At 47.8% G+C, this 15,192-nt stretch overlaps 2 protein-coding genes across 2 annotated transcripts; both read right to left on the reverse strand.

Moving 5' to 3' along the window:
* Window positions 1-1,300, reverse strand: LOC139223748 (ankyrin repeat domain-containing protein SOWAHC-like). The gene has a single exon (XM_070855736.1). The coding sequence runs from the start codon at window positions 1,298-1,300 to the stop codon at window positions 125-127; it is 1,176 nt and encodes a 391-aa protein (XP_070711837.1). The 3' UTR covers window positions 1-124.
* A 532-nt stretch (window positions 1,301-1,832) lies between these two features.
* cep70 (centrosomal protein 70) lies at window positions 1,833-8,428 on the reverse strand. Its single transcript, XM_070855734.1, has 17 exons — window positions 8,310-8,428; window positions 7,837-7,857; window positions 7,312-7,411; window positions 7,106-7,229; window positions 6,245-6,425; window positions 5,869-6,044; window positions 5,692-5,751; window positions 4,791-4,890; window positions 4,624-4,712; window positions 4,473-4,550; window positions 3,942-4,020; window positions 3,646-3,798; window positions 3,367-3,519; window positions 3,063-3,231; window positions 2,872-2,980; window positions 2,707-2,786; window positions 1,833-2,148 (listed from the first exon to the last, which is right to left on the reverse strand). Exons 2-17 carry the CDS (start codon window positions 7,843-7,845, stop codon window positions 2,087-2,089), a joined length of 1,722 nt encoding a protein of 573 aa, XP_070711835.1. The 5' UTR covers window positions 7,846-7,857; window positions 8,310-8,428; the 3' UTR covers window positions 1,833-2,086.
* Window positions 8,429-15,192: the final 6,764 nt, after the last annotated feature.

Consider the following 15,192-nt stretch of genomic DNA (forward strand, 5'->3'; position numbering starts at 1 on the left):
TCACACACATTCACACACTGAAGCTGCTTCAGGAGCAGGTTGGTGTCTTGCCCAAGAACACTTCAACATGTTGACCTTCTGATCGAGGGACGACCCACTCTACCGCTGAGCCACAGCTCTGATCTCACCCAAACAAGTGGGTCTTGGGTCTGGACTTTAAGGAGCCCTCTGGGTCCTCTGGGTCACGGAACGATGTGCTGTGGACTATCTGTGACGTCCTCTCACGAAGTCTCTGCAGTTTGGGTTTCAACCTGCTGAGCGAGGACTTCCTCCTCAGGGGCTTCTCTCTGGGGCCGTCCGCCCCCTCCTCACAGTCACAGCTTCCGGGGTTGAGCAGCCTGCGGGGCCTCAGGTTAGACTGGAGAACCTTGGAGAACCTCCAGCGGCCTCCATCCCTGTGGTCTGCTCCCTCTGGGTCAGAACGCTCGTATGCTCCTATGATGTCCTGTATGTCCACACTCACACTGTCGGTGAGGTACTGGCAGGCCTTCCTCCCGCTGTAGTCTCTCATCTCCACGTCAGCGCTGTAGGCCCCCACCAGCAGCTTCACCACCTCCATGTGGTCGTGCATGGCAGCTACGTGCAGCGGCGTGTAGCCCGTGTTGGAGCGAACATCGACACTGATGGGAATGTTGTGCTGTTTGGAAAAGTTGATGATGAGTGCGATCAGCTCAGGCTTGCCGTGCTTGGCCGCCCAGTGCAGGCAGGTGAAGCCAGTGACGAAGTCCTTCCTCAGGACCAGGCTGGGCTCAGCGCTCAGGAGGGGGCACAAGCTGTCCCACTCCCCATCTGAAGCACACATCATCCACTCATGCTCCAGCGGGTCCAGGGTGGCTGAGGTCCTGTCATCATCCAGGTTGTAGGAGACCAGCGAGGCAGAGTCGCTGTCACTCCTGGAGGACAGGTGACCCGAGCTGCAGAACACCATGCTGCGCCTCACCTGGGGGGAGCTGTTCATCATGACCTCTATGAAGTGCTTGCGGCTGCCTTTTGGGGTGCCGTTTCCATCACTCCCAGACAAACTGTGCGTATCCAGACGCTCCTCGCCCCCCCTGTCATCTGACTGCAGCTGTGTGGGTCTGTGGCCACCCATCACACCCACCTGCTCCGTGTCCTTCGGGCCCTCTGGGACCAGAGCCTGTGTGTGTGTGTGAGCAGGCTCCGGCAGAGAGAACATGGATCCCTCTGCTGGCAGAGGCGAAGCTTCGATCACTGTGATTTGTGGTATGTGAGGCTCTGCTCCCAGCCGGCTCCTCCTGGACTCCCTGAGCTCTCTCCGGAAGCTCTGCCTGTTCCCCATCTCACCCTCGGCTGGACACCCAGTCCTGTCGTCTGTCCTGTCTGTCCCACACTGACAGCGGGAGAGAAAACATGCGGAACTCTCACCTGGCTGCTGTCACTTCCGTAACCTGAGCCGCCAGGTAGCGTCTGCTGCTGCGCCCCGCCCCCCGGCACGAGGTCAGGCCTCATCCTGTGCGTCATCACCTCTAACCTGTCCTCACTGTACCGGGTCCGGGTCAGGACCAGGACCAGGAACAGGAGCTGGTTCCTAACTGGGCCTGGTTCCGTTTCTTCGGAAGTCTCGTGTCGGACAGTGGAGCCTCAGGCAGACATATTTAACTCTCAAACAAAATGTTGTCCCCCCCCCCCCCCCCAGCTCTCCAACAGTCACAATCACGTGGACCCCCCCCTCCGAGTTCAACATGTAATTCATTCATGAAAACACAAGATATTACATCATGTAGAATAACCAGAGAGCATGCCATGTAATATAATAATGCTGTAATAATAATAATAGTATAATAATAATGAGTCTGATGTCTGATGTCATTGTAGCACCTTCATCTGATCAGTGGGAAGAAGCAGGTGAACACTGAATTCTCTGGAGGTAGTTCCAGCTAAGCCCCACAGTGAGAGCACGTGAAGGCCTGGGCCCACAGCGTGCTCCTGTCCTAGTGGTTCAGGCTCCAGCACTGAAGCACACTTTCACTCTGGAGCATTTATTTAGCAAGTATTCACTTTTTATTAAAAAGCACAGATCACACTCCACAGTCATCATGCTGAACAAGCACGGCTCTCAGCTCGGTCAGGACGCCACTTCTTTCAAAGACGTCAGCGCTGGAAGGATGTCATCAAGGCGACTCACTCCTAAAACACACACACATATCAATAAGTCTGACTTATTTCAGGAAATTCAGTTTCATAAAGTAAGTGTTTCTAAGTAAGTGACCACAGAAATGGCTCCAGACCAACGTGGTCCTGGTAAAGGGAGTCATGAGGTCCAGGTGTGAAAGTGTTCCCACCTTATGGCGGCCGCTCTGTTAGATCAAGCGACAACCACCAGAAGATGGTAATGCTCTCGTCTGTCTTGTTGAATGTGATCACGTCTTAGTCATCACATGGTCACAACCGAGTAGGCTTTATGAAACAGACTGATCCCAGTTTAGTTTGCTAGACTCATTAAAGATGGCTTCAGACAGTAAGCCCCCCCCCCCCCATCTGAGTCTGCTGGATGAAACACACCTCTGAGGCTATAAACAAGTCATTTGCAACAGATTTTTGACTCTCAATCTCTACGACAAGGCCTTTCTGGACTGGACGTACACTCATCTGTCACATGTGGTGCTCTGATGAAGACCTTAGAACCAGGAGTACGATGCAGCTGGCATGGTGTGTGTGTGTGTGTGTGTGTGCTGTCACGTGTACCCAGAGTGTGCAGGATGTCTGTGATGAGGCCGTGGAAAGCAGGGAAGAACTCCTCATGCTGCCTCACTTTGACAATGACACTGGAAAACAGAAGCATTGGGGTTACTCAAGCCCTGAGCGTCACTGGCCTCCAGCCGGCTCATATTCCAAACAATAGGGGTGAACCTGTCGATGTCAGCATCTCCCAGCAGAGTCTGGAGTCCAGGCGTGCCTTCAGTGGACGAGACCAGTCTGGCCACGTGGTTCACAAGCTGAGCGGGAGGAGCCCTGCTGTCTGACACAAAACCACAGCACTGTCACTTCATGTCATAGCCCAGACTGACTTAACAGCACAGAGTCTTCTAGCAGGAGGTTACCTAGCTCCAGGACGTCTCGGAGGTTCCTCATGGTGTTGGTCATCTCTCCCAGCCTGGTGTAGACCTCGTTCATACGTGGGTACACTCCGCTGAGGGAGCTCACGTCAAACAGCCTCTGGAAGTGAGACACCATGGAGCCCAGAGTGTGTGGAGTGGGGCTCCTGAGCACCTGGCAGGACCAACAACAGCACCCAAACACACGTTTAAAAGGAGAGCTTTCCCAGGAGACGACCCAGTCCTGGACCTGGATGACTCCGAGGACCAGCAGCCTGAACAGGCGGTGTGGCCTCAAGCAGTGTTGTACCTTGCCATCATCTGTCGAGGTGTTCTCCAGCATGCTGTCCACCAGCAGCATCATGTCCTCCACCTTCACAGCGTCTGCAGCACCTTGGCCACCATCACACGGCTGCCAGGGCATCAGTCTGGCAGCCAGTTTATGTAAACCCTGCTGCAGATCCTACACACACACACACACACACACACGCACACAGGATTGTCTTCAGTTAAAAGGGTGATTCAGGATGGACTTGGGCACTTCAAACTGTAACAGCATTACTTCCTGCTGCAGGCAGGTGGTGTTTACCTTCAGCAGGTGGAGCTGCTGGGCCCAGACCTCCAGGGTGGGGAGGAGGGAGTGAAACTGAGCCTGCTGTGAGCCAACACAGGAGGGTTTCTGTCTGTGCAGACCTAACGGAGCACTGGACCCGGTCACAGCAGTGCTGATCTCATTCAACAGCTGGCATTCAGGGGAAGACATTTTAAAGAAAAACCCTGCTAATCAGATTTCACAACACAACAAGGACTGAAGCACAGAGGAACGAAGGCAGCACATATTGAGCTGAAAAGCTATCAGGCCTCGTGGAATCACGGCGTGCTTACATGGCGATAGTGGGCACACACAGCAGCTCGCTCACTGATGCTCTCACTCGTCTCACTTGTGTCGCCCTCAGCAGGCCACCTGTAAACACAGTTAGTACTGGGAGTGGGTGCTGTGTTCCTGACAGGGTGACCTCAGAGACCTGACCTGGGACTGGGGACACACTGTCACACTCTACAAGCAGGTGGATGTCACATGATGCGTGATGATGATGTGTACGGACTGTTTGACTGACAGTGGATCTTCATCTCAGAGAGTCTACAGGACTCACAGCCACCACTAGCTGACTAAAGGCTCCCCGTGTCCTGCTGATGCTCCTTCCCTGCAAGCAGAGCTCACCTCACCTGGCTCACCATTGGGGCCAAAACAAACCAAAGGAGCAGACACACAGGCACACGTCCCCCATCAGAAGACACTTCCTCGTCTAACGGGGTTAACATGGTGCACACAAGCACACTTCAAGGCCCCATCCGATACACTGTCTCATCCCAGTGTGGGTGGTGTGAGCAGCGGGGGCCTCAGTGGTCTCCTACCTTGTGCTGTGGTGTTTGCTGAAGCCCTCCAAACGGTGCAGTTTGTGCTTGCAGGACTTGACTTCTCTTAGTGTGGGCCTGCACAGAGGAGCAGTCAGCATCAGTGCCCACATGGCAGCGCGCTTTAGTTTTAAGCTGCATCAGCACACACCTGCTTTCCAGCTCTTGCTTCAGACGCTCCACCTCCCTCTTTAGCTCCTCTATATGACTTTTACTCTCCCTCTGCTGCTCCTGGAACGCCTGGGGGGGAATGCAGGGGTGTTAGCTACTGCAGCAGGGGACAGTCATCTGAAAATGAACGAACGCTCATCAGGTTACCTTGAGAATGGTTCTGAAAGATGGAGTAACACTGCTGGGGGCCTCCTTGACTTGTGTCTGAGGAGCCATTGGAGATGCTTGTGGTCGTCCTCTGACAGATCTGAGGTGAGATGAAGAGCTTAGTACAAGCAGAGGAGACTGTGTTCACTGTACGCTCTGCTCTACACACATACTGTGTGCCTAACATTAAAGGAACAGTCCAAAACTGGGCTGATGTGCTTGGCTGTTGTCAAACCCAGCTCTCGATGAGGTCAGAGTGTGTGCACATCCAGCAGGGGGGTGTCCATGTGTCTCTTTTTGCTTTTTAACACAAACAAATGTTTCCCCTTTGGACATGACTTATTTCAGAGCCCTGACAGGGTGAAACTATGCTACTCCTAAAGAAGAAAAATTACACTAAGGGTATCACGTCAGGTGTGTGTGTGAGTGTGTGTGTGTGTGTGTGTGTGTGTTGGGGGAGGGAAACAAAGCAAAAACGGAATGAAACTGAAATGATTAAAGAGGCACTGGATTATTTACATGCTAGCACTTTGAGATGTGCTAATGTAAAGTGCACTACAAATAAAATGCATCATTATTATTAGCAACTGTATATTTTTTAGATGATTTTTTTTCTTTAAATATCACGTAATCAACACATGCACAACGATACCTTGCTGGACTGTCACCCCCCAGGCTGGGGGTCTGTGCTCTAGTATACTAGTCACCAACACATCCCAGAGTCTCCCTGACAGACAGCATTCACTCGTTCCATTTTCAGCACACAGTAATGAGTGTTTAAAGTCAGAATGGATTTCACAGAGCATGCTGCTCTCTGTGCTTTATCCATGCACTAAGGAGACACTGCATTATCCTTTGAAGTGTGTCAGCGGTCAGTAAGAAGACACACGTCGCATGTTACCTGAGCTCTTCCAGCAGCTGAGTCATTCTAGTTTCATAGAAGTCGATGACAGCCAGCACCCTGCAGACACAAGCAGCAGTCAGCAGACACACGACTCAGACCACGGTCATTCATGTTATTTCACTTCCTTTGGTCCAGAAGACCAAAGGAGCCTCTGTCAGTCAGACAGCTTCTCACTGCTGCTCGGCTGCATAGCTCTGCCGGCCCACTTGGTTGCAGATGTGCTGGAACGTCTGATTCTGACGAGCCAAACGTCGCTCTTCTTCTTTGATGGTGAAATAAAGCTTCCTCTGAAACTGAGCTGCTTCCTCCCTCTGCAGAGACAGCTTCTGCTCCAGAGCCTCACAGCGTTTCTACACACAAACAACAGATTGGATGCTGATCATTATATTCACCATCTATCAGCGTAACAAACCGATTCAGCGCTCAGCGTCCTCCTGACAAACACACTGTTATCCAGGCTGACTTTTTAAAGCTATGCAATCCTTAAACATTTAGAAAACGAGGTCATGGATGAGCGGAGAAAGCTTACTGTGGGGGTGTGCTGACATACCAGTGCTTCCTGTTTCTCCTGCTGCAGCTGCTGTGTGTGGTTGTGCTGTTGGACGGCCTTGCCGAGGCAGCGGTCCTCCAGGTCCTGGACTCTGATCTTCACCACATCCAGCAGCCCCTCCAGCTCCGTGGCCCTCTCAGACTGCTGCGCCGCTCGACTCATGTGCTCACCAGCCTCCTCTCTACACACACAAAAGGTTCATTCTCGCAGTGCTTCATTCCTCTCATGGGGGCTTATGGGGTCCAAGCATGCTACATTTGAAGGAAGGGAAAGGTTCAGGACCGCTCACCAAAAGTCATCCAGGATTTGGATGGTCACATGTGTGTAGGAGGAGTGTCAGTCACTCATCTGATGCTGATGAGATTAGATGACAGGAGGACAGGTGGTCCACACACACTGCACATACATTATTAAACAGGTACAGAGGCATAATGGCCACAGTGAGACAGACTGCAGGCATGTGGACACTGACAGACGCTCAGCTGGGCCTCTCCAGGGCAGGAGGAAGCCTCCTCTGATGGATGTCACTAAGTGATAGACAGGATGACTATACTGAAGCCTTGATGCTGCTATTAAACTTCATCACAGTTTGACTGAGCATATCTCAGAATGTCAGGTTATCCAGGAGATAGTTGTGATAATGATGCAACAACACATCCAGAAATAAAAGATATACTATATTTCCAGGAACTGTACAGTGACATCACTGAGGTGGTTAAGCATAGATCCACAGAACGTGTGAAACCACACTAGTGTCTTATTGCTGTGGCAGTAAACTAATATACCTGCAAAAGCTTCTCTGTTGGCATCAAAACCCACATTTATAAAGGGAATGAGTGACTGCTTCATTGCTCGACTTACTTAAGTTGGTTGTTGGACTTGATGAGCTCCTGGATGAGGGTCTGTCTTCTCTCGGAGTCTGTGAGCATCGTCCTCAGAGTCATCCTTATCTCTCCAGCTGACTTCTTGTCCAGCAGAACCAAATCTAAGAACACACGGACAGTCAGAGGCTTCACTGATGACGACTGTTCATATTTTATCAAGAAACTGGGACCACTAACTCTTACCTGAAAGGTTCTTATTCTCTGTGGGATCTGCAAAACACACTGGCTTAAAGCCATGATGCTGCAGAAGTTTATTCACACCATCCCATTCTACCTGCTCCTGCTGCAGCACAGACAAACAACCAGTGAGAAAAAGGCAGAATGGAGGTCCAACAAACATCAGACCAATGTTGGAGAGACTGGAGGTCTACCTGGAACTGCCTGCAAGTCCACAGATAAACATAGGTCTTATTTCTTGATTGGGAAAAATGAGCCCTCCTGCTGTCCGTATCCATTCTAGAAAGTTGTGCACTCGGTGCAAACGTAGCTCCCTCACAGCATCACTAACCTGTGCACGACTTGAGTGGCTCCTCAATGAGTTGCTCACTCTGATCAGGCTCAGCTTAGAGGAGCTGCCCCTACTGCACCACAGCAACGAATGAAACACACACACCACACCACACCCCCCCCACCACCACCACACATACACACATACATACATACACACACACACACACACACACACACACTTTCTTCTTGTTGACTCACCTGCTCCATCGTTCCACTCTGCTGCAAGAAATAAAACCATATATATGTTAGTCTTCAGAGAGATAAAGTAAGCTTTACCTTAAGTATCTTCCTCACAATGACCGAATGGACGCAGAACTCTATTCAAAAATCTGTCCATTTAAAGCTCCTGAGCTGTTGGCAACAACACACATCTACAAACTAAGGAAATAATATCGTGTAGGAACGATGAGGTGATTCTGGTGAATTCGGCGAACAAGGGACCAACTTTTAAATTCCTTTAAATAACAAAAAACTGCCACATTTTGATCATCAAGCTCCCTGCACATGAACACAAATGTCCACAAACAGTTTTATACATGAGGTCATCATTAGCTCTGAACGTTAGGCTGATACTCTGCACAGCTCGGTTAGCTTGTGATGCTAACAAGTCAGCTGGGACTGGTTGCTGTTAGCAACGTGAAACATACAGTATTGATTACCAGGTAAGTTACCAGTTGTGAGGGTGGCTGTGCTCAGCTGGCGAGTTTTCCGATACAGTAAAAGTGCAGAGAGTTTAAGTAAGTTACTATTTAGTCCCCATTTACTTCACCGTCCGCCTCTTCCGCCTTTCAAACAAGGGCGCCCTGACGTCATCGTAGCGAACCAATAGGAAGGGGCTGCCCTTTCTTTTTGACGAGTGACTGTCCTGCGGTCAGTTATTATGAGCATGTGGTGGTGAGCAGGTCAGAGGTCAGCAGCTGTTCACATTCAGTCCCAGGAGGTTTACAGCACAAAGAAGACTAAATCTTAAAGGACAAGATGTTTTTGGGACTCTGGGGACTTAACATGTACGTTTGTTTCAGATAGGTGCTGCATCACTCATTCATTTGACTGCACTGCATGCACCTCTGCAAGAATATGTTTAAGACTATGTCTGATGGAAGCAGACTTCTTACAGCTGCCTCAAAGCTCAGAGAATCACCAAATATAAAAAATAGCACTTTGGAAAATGGTTGGCAATGTGAAATATTACGTTTCACATACGCTTTTATTTACGCGTTTATCCTGCACATGTGATTACCATGTAAAACATGTATGACATGATGCTGTCAGTGCACATATAAAGTATTAGGTCTAAGTGCTGGAACCAGCCTATGAACTTCCCTCCATAATGTAAGTTGCACCACAGAATGTCACTCCCCCACACTGCTAAAGCCCCCAAAGCAGCAGAAAAACAACAACTGAAATGCTGAGTAGATTGTGAATGTACTCTCCTCTGTGCTCTGGAGGAGCCAGCAGGTCCCACTGACACTCTGCTGTAGTACACATTCACAACCACAAGATGGCACACATGTCCCAGCACTTCTCCACAGAGCACCAGTCTGCTCTAAACCAGTCACACACACACACACACACACACACACACACACACACACACACACACACACATGGCACCAGTAGTCATGCCATCATCAATCAGTCATCAATCAATGTCATCCGCTCACTTCAGGAGCTCGGCGGACTGGTGGCTGAGGGGAAGAGGTGTTTTCCCAGCTTCATGTGTTTCCTCCCATTAGACAGGAAGTCTGGGATCCACCTGCAGGTGGGCTCAGACACCCTCATCTGCAGGACAGTCGGGATGCACCAACTCAGACAGACCCACCTAAACAGTTCAGAAAAAGAGGACATAACAGGAGAAGCTACTGTAGCTTGTCAGCTGTTGGTTTTCAGTTGGTTTTGACCATGTAAACTTATTATCCTGATAGCGAGCTATTGAGCTTGGTAACATTTAACGCTGGCTCAGAGGGTCTCTCCCAGAGTTTATCTGTTCCCTTCATTCACACCAAAGAGCCTATTACCATGTAGAACCCATGAGAGTAGGTCTGAACGTGATCCGTGCTCACAGCTGCAGTAACAAATGACCAGTACAGTTTCAACTGAGCTTTAACATGCAGAGCCTCGCGTAATGGTCCTTTAACCCTAGAACACTAACGTCGGGTGATGCAGTTGTCAGTGATGTAGGGAGACTGGACCTTCACCGGATAAGGCTCACATGTCCCAGGAACAGGTGGCCCGAAGAATAACAGTTCTGACAACTGACAACTGTGTGAATGATAAAAAATAATGGAGCTGGGAACCACAATCATGTGGGTGAAAATCACCTGACGTTAGTGTTCTAGGGTTAAGTCTTCATTTAGAGCTAGAACTAAAAAGGCCAACACATACAGCCTCAAAGAGCAGACCTTAGACTGCAGCACTCGGTGACTGTCTGATGTCGCTGTGGGACACTAACCTACCTGTCTCCTCCTGTGAGAGAGTCGAGCTTTCATAGATCCACGAAGGAAAGGTCATTGTCTTTTAATAATGAAAGAAGGGAGTGAAGAGCCTGGCTACTCACTGTGTCCCTGCATACATCAACTCCACTAAGCAGAAAATTAAAATGGAAATGTACGCCTTGAACGGAGTCCAGGGTCCCATTGACCTGCGCTGTGTGATTTATGGCGGGTGACTACATCACCTCCATGCTGCCTGGACCGCTGAGCTCATTCCATGCTCCAACTCATACCCGTTCATCTCAAATAGAGTTCAGAATAGAGTGTTTAGAATATCACTTTGATCCTCTTTTATTGATAATCAGTCACTGACTCAATGTAAAAACCAGTATTCAACTGCCCCCTCAGAAGTTGTGTAAGGAACCTCATACTGTCTGCTGGATGTGATACAATTTGCATATTTACCACTGACTGACACCACATGGGATGTATATGGGGACATGAACTGATCTGTGTGCATCCATTTAATCAGATTTCACACATGCTTCCACAAACATGTTTTTTTGGGGCGCTGACTTTGGGGCAGCTGACTTTGGGCAAGAGGCAGGGTCACCCCGAAGTGGTCGCCAGTCAATCACAGGGCCACATACAGAGACAGACAAACACTCTCACACTCACGTCTACAGGCAATTTAGAGTCACCAATTAACCCAGCGTGCATGACTTTTGGATTGTGGGAGGAAGCTGGAGAGAACCCACACTAGCATGCAAAACTCCAAACAGAAAGATTTCAGGTTTGAACTGGGATTCAAATCTGAAACCTTCTTGCTGTGAGGCAGCAGTACTAACCACTGCACCACCATGCTGCCCACTGACATTATCAAATAATGAAATAGCTCAAAGTAATTTGCATGTGGCTAAGTTTCTTTCTTTTATATTTCTTTTCAAAGTGTCAGATTTCTCCACAGAGCCGTGGCTCAGGGCAGACGGGCTCTGGCACCAAGAACGAAAAAACAGTGAAAAAGAGAAAACGAGTGGAGGAACATTGATAAATAGTTACTCCTACAGGACACAGGGGGGCGCTGTCTACTCAAAAATGCAAAACACCTGAACCCAAACTTCTACCTGCTCTGTGGAATGAACTCCCTAAAAAGAATTGATTACATTTTGTTTATGATGAACACATCTATAGAGTTATTGCTAAACTTTCCTGGCTGGTTGTGTCACTACGCTGCCACGTTTCTCGGGTCGAGGAAATGACCAGTGTTGCCAACTCCTCAGTGAGGAAAGCAGCTACTGGCTGTCCTCAAAGTCGCCAAATGACTTCATCAACTAATTTGCTTCAGCCTGAAAACATGATTGTCAAAGAAGCATCTTTAAAGGTTAAAATAACTGTAATTCTGGTCGGGAGGAAGCCGGAGAGAACCTACGCTAGCACGTGGAGAACATGCAAACAGAAAGATTCCTGCAGGATGTCAACATACAAGAATGATGATGATGCACCTGAGATATTTGGTGGGATTATTTGACCTCTGCTCTCCAGAAACCTCATAAGGACCTTTGCTTCTTACATATCACTGCCAATGACCACATATATTAAAACAATGAACATAGTCTGCACATTATCACACAACGTTCTGAGACTCCATTGATGTATGTAAATAGAGATGTGATGGATGTAATGGAAAGAATAATTCAATGAAGTATGTTGCTACTAGATATAAAGCTATTATTCTTCCACCACTCATTGTAAACCAGTTCACTTGGCCTACATTGTACCTTTGAGACTGCTTTTACCATAAATCTGGTAACATTTACATTCATTACTATCACCTGTCCTTGTACACAGTTCTTACATTGGGTACGATAACTATCCAGAAAATGTGGAGTGGACATATGGAGCAGCATAAAGTCCTGCAGCCTGCTCAGATGGCAGCTGCACATGCACAGAGTCTCCTTGTCGTAACGGGAGTACAGCGCTGCCGGATGCCTGATCCAGCCCTTTTTGTATTCATCATGTGTGTACATTACTGGCTCATTGATCTTCATCAGGACCACCCACACATCACCTCCTTCGCAGTGGACATGGCAAAATAGTAGATCCCTGGTACGCTACAGGTGAAAATGCCAGTTTGTGGATTGTAGTCCTGGTTACTGTTGTGCAGGAGTTTGTCAAAGATGACAGGAGAGCTCACAGGAGGGGAGGGATCTGCGAGGCGTTACCACGGTGACAGCGTTTGATGAAACCTCAAGAGCTTCATAACTTTGTATCATCCACGTCTTGGGAATGTTTGGACCAAATTTGAGGTGGAGGTGGCTGACCTGCTGAGAGAGAGAATTTTGTGTGTGGTAGTCCCATCTGCTCTGTCCTTTGTTTGGGTTGTTGGGAAGGACGTGCATGCGTGTAGGCAGTGGAGGTGTGGGAGGGACATGGCTCACATTTGCTTTCTTAAAGAGAACCTTTAAAAATTTAGGCTTCTAGTGGGAACCATTGGGCTTGGAGCTTTTTCACCACTGCTGGGGCTATATAGCATGACATGACAGACCTGACTGGTGGCTTTCAAAGGTTTGTGGACCTTGTGATGGAGTGTGCTCAGCTGGGATTCAGTGGTTGAGCTGTGTTTGGAGCAGGAGGTGGGCCTTGTGGTGGAAACACATATCGACCTGCAGTAGGAGCATTTATTAGCAAGTATTTAACCATATTTTGGCACAAACATGAGTGTGTTGAACCAAATGATCATACACATGGACATGGAAGAAATTAAGTGCTGTGAGGAAAAAAGCAAACTGAAAGGCTCCTAACATCATTTTTGTCATAAGTAATTCTGTTAGTTATATTATTATATATATATTTATATATATATAATTATATTATTCTGTAAGTTATATGATTGCATGTTTAATTTGTTTATCTACACTGTATATGAAAAAAGACTTCAGAGCAGAAGAGGCAGATATAAAATACAGAACTGGTAAGACATTTTAAAAAGTGTTAGAAAGTGATTGAGGGAAGGGCTTAAAATTTGTTGAGGACAAGGTCTATCTCATGTGGCCCCCGTCAGAGACTAAGCCCAGGAACATCATTTGCAGATAAACTGGGGAAGGTGCAGAAGTATGAAGAGCTGTCCTCACTAATCCCACTTCACCTTGAAGCTGCTCGACTTCTCTGTTCTCTCATTTTTAGCCACACTCTATCAGCTCAAATCCCACAGCCTAGACGTCAGCTTCTAAACTTTGCTCTTGTCCATGGACCAGGAAGGGAAATGGAGCCAATGGGAAAAAACACTGTCAGGAAAGACAGGTGTGTGTTTTTGCAGGGGGACTGGCTGTCCCCTGGTGATGCACGGAGGACAGGTAATCCACTGTGAGATTATCTGGCTCTCTCATGTTGTACAGGTGCAGGTGGCTGATATGACACTCAGTAATAGGCCTCTAACAGCCCATGTGGAGATGGCGGCCAGGACAGCTTCAGATAAGAGCAGATAAACAGCGGCTGTCTGGCGTCACGTCAACAACAGAAGCAGTGCGGCATTCACCACGTTTTACACAACACCGTCGTTTTGTCATTCCACCTTCACTGTCACAAAATGTTCACACGTGGCCTGATGCAGTGCAGTGTCGGCCAAATCATCAAGAAATCAATGCGTTTTTCTTTGCGTGTATATTTCTTAATCCCTCCTATTTATCTATATATTATCTATTAGTCTTAAGAACTGAGTGCATCATGACAAGTAGCTAAATGCAGCTCTGAATGTGCATCTTCAGTGACCACAATGCATGGAAGCCACTGAAACAATAAATGGAAATATAATTGATCACGAAAAGGAGTAAATCATTGACATTAATAATTCACTTTAAATCCACAGAACATTTGGTCTGGTTGGTGGCTCCTCAAATGTCTCCTGTGTGTGTGTGTGGGGGCTTTCACTGAATGTGTTTGTGCTTCACAGTCTCCAACTAAACGAGGGACTTTTAAATGGAGGCGTTTCTGTGGCTCACATTAGGAAGCCGGCTCACACACAACATGTGACTGATCTTTATCTGAAGTTCATATGAGGCTCCACAACAGCGTTATCTCAAGACTCTTTCCATAAAGAGCAGGTCTAGACCAAACTCTTTAATTAGAGAGAGACCCAACGATTCAGGAATTCAACATTAAGGATTCAAGAACCCCCACATGAGCAGCATCAGGTATTATATGAGGACACAGTGGCAGGAAGAAGATTCATGGCACAGCACCATGACCGTAGTCCTGCTTTAAAAGCAAAGACAAGCAGACAAAATGAGTGTAACAGCATTTTAATAAATGTCTAGCTCAGTAACTTGACTCAGTTTCTACATTTTTTATATTTATAGTTTTCATGCTTTACAGGTAGAGCTCATGCATTTGGCCCCACAGTTTTGTTATGTTTTACATCAACAATGTAGTGCTTGAACCCGAAGCATACGTATGGACGGGGAGCATCGATGTACAGTGGTCCATTCACTTCAGCTTTACCTCAAAGTTCATGGAAAAAGTTCCAGTTTCCTTTCTTAAAAAGAGCCGTTCCTGGCACCTCCAGAGACCCTGAGGGGGCCGAGCCTGGAGCCTGGATCCAGGTCTGCTGAGACAGGAACACGGTCTGAACAGGCAAGTAAAGACAGCAATCCAGGAAGGAGGTAAAAATATACGAGGAAAAGAAATGAAGCTACATTAAAAGTGTAGAATTAAAAGTGAAATATGCCCTGTGCGTGTTGGAGGCTGGAGGTTCACATCCAGAGGAAGCTCGCAGCAAAATACAGAACTGAATTTTAAAACACATGACAGCTGAAATGTACAGTTGCTATAGACGATCCTGGTGATTTGGGCTTCTGTCTTGTTTGGTTTGAAAGAGCAGAGCATCACACATAAGACACCACTCAACACGCTATGGTTATATATTGAATGGTTTGAGATAGAGGGTTCGTAGAGGCAGATTACAGCACTAAAAACTAGCATCTGAGTGTGTAGAAAACACAGACAATAAAAAGGTTTGGCAGATGCTGACATCATCTTTGGCGAGCTCATACTGGTGGCAGCTGAAGGGTTACACCACAGGGTCTGGGTCGATCACTGAGGGAGAGATTCTCACACTCAACAGTTT

This window comes from Pempheris klunzingeri, chromosome 24 (genome assembly GCF_042242105.1).
Source record: "Pempheris klunzingeri isolate RE-2024b chromosome 24, fPemKlu1.hap1, whole genome shotgun sequence".
Lineage (NCBI taxonomy): Eukaryota > Metazoa > Chordata > Actinopteri > Acropomatiformes > Pempheridae > Pempheris > Pempheris klunzingeri.

Bases quoted from the DNA above. Each gene is read 5' to 3' on its own strand.
- LOC139223748 (XM_070855736.1), bottom strand. From the start codon at position 1,300: ATGGGGAACAGGCAGAGCTTCCGGAGAGAGCTCAGGGAGTCCAGGAGG.
- cep70 (XM_070855734.1), bottom strand. The intron at 7,230-7,311 runs GTAAGAGTTAGT...GTGTGTTCTTAG, and splicing joins AGAGAATAAGAACCTTTCAG to ATTTGGTTCTGCTGGACAAG. The intron at 2,787-2,871 runs GTTCACCCCTAT...TCTGTTTTCCAG, and splicing joins GGAGATGCTGACATCGACAG to TGTCATTGTCAAAGTGAGGC.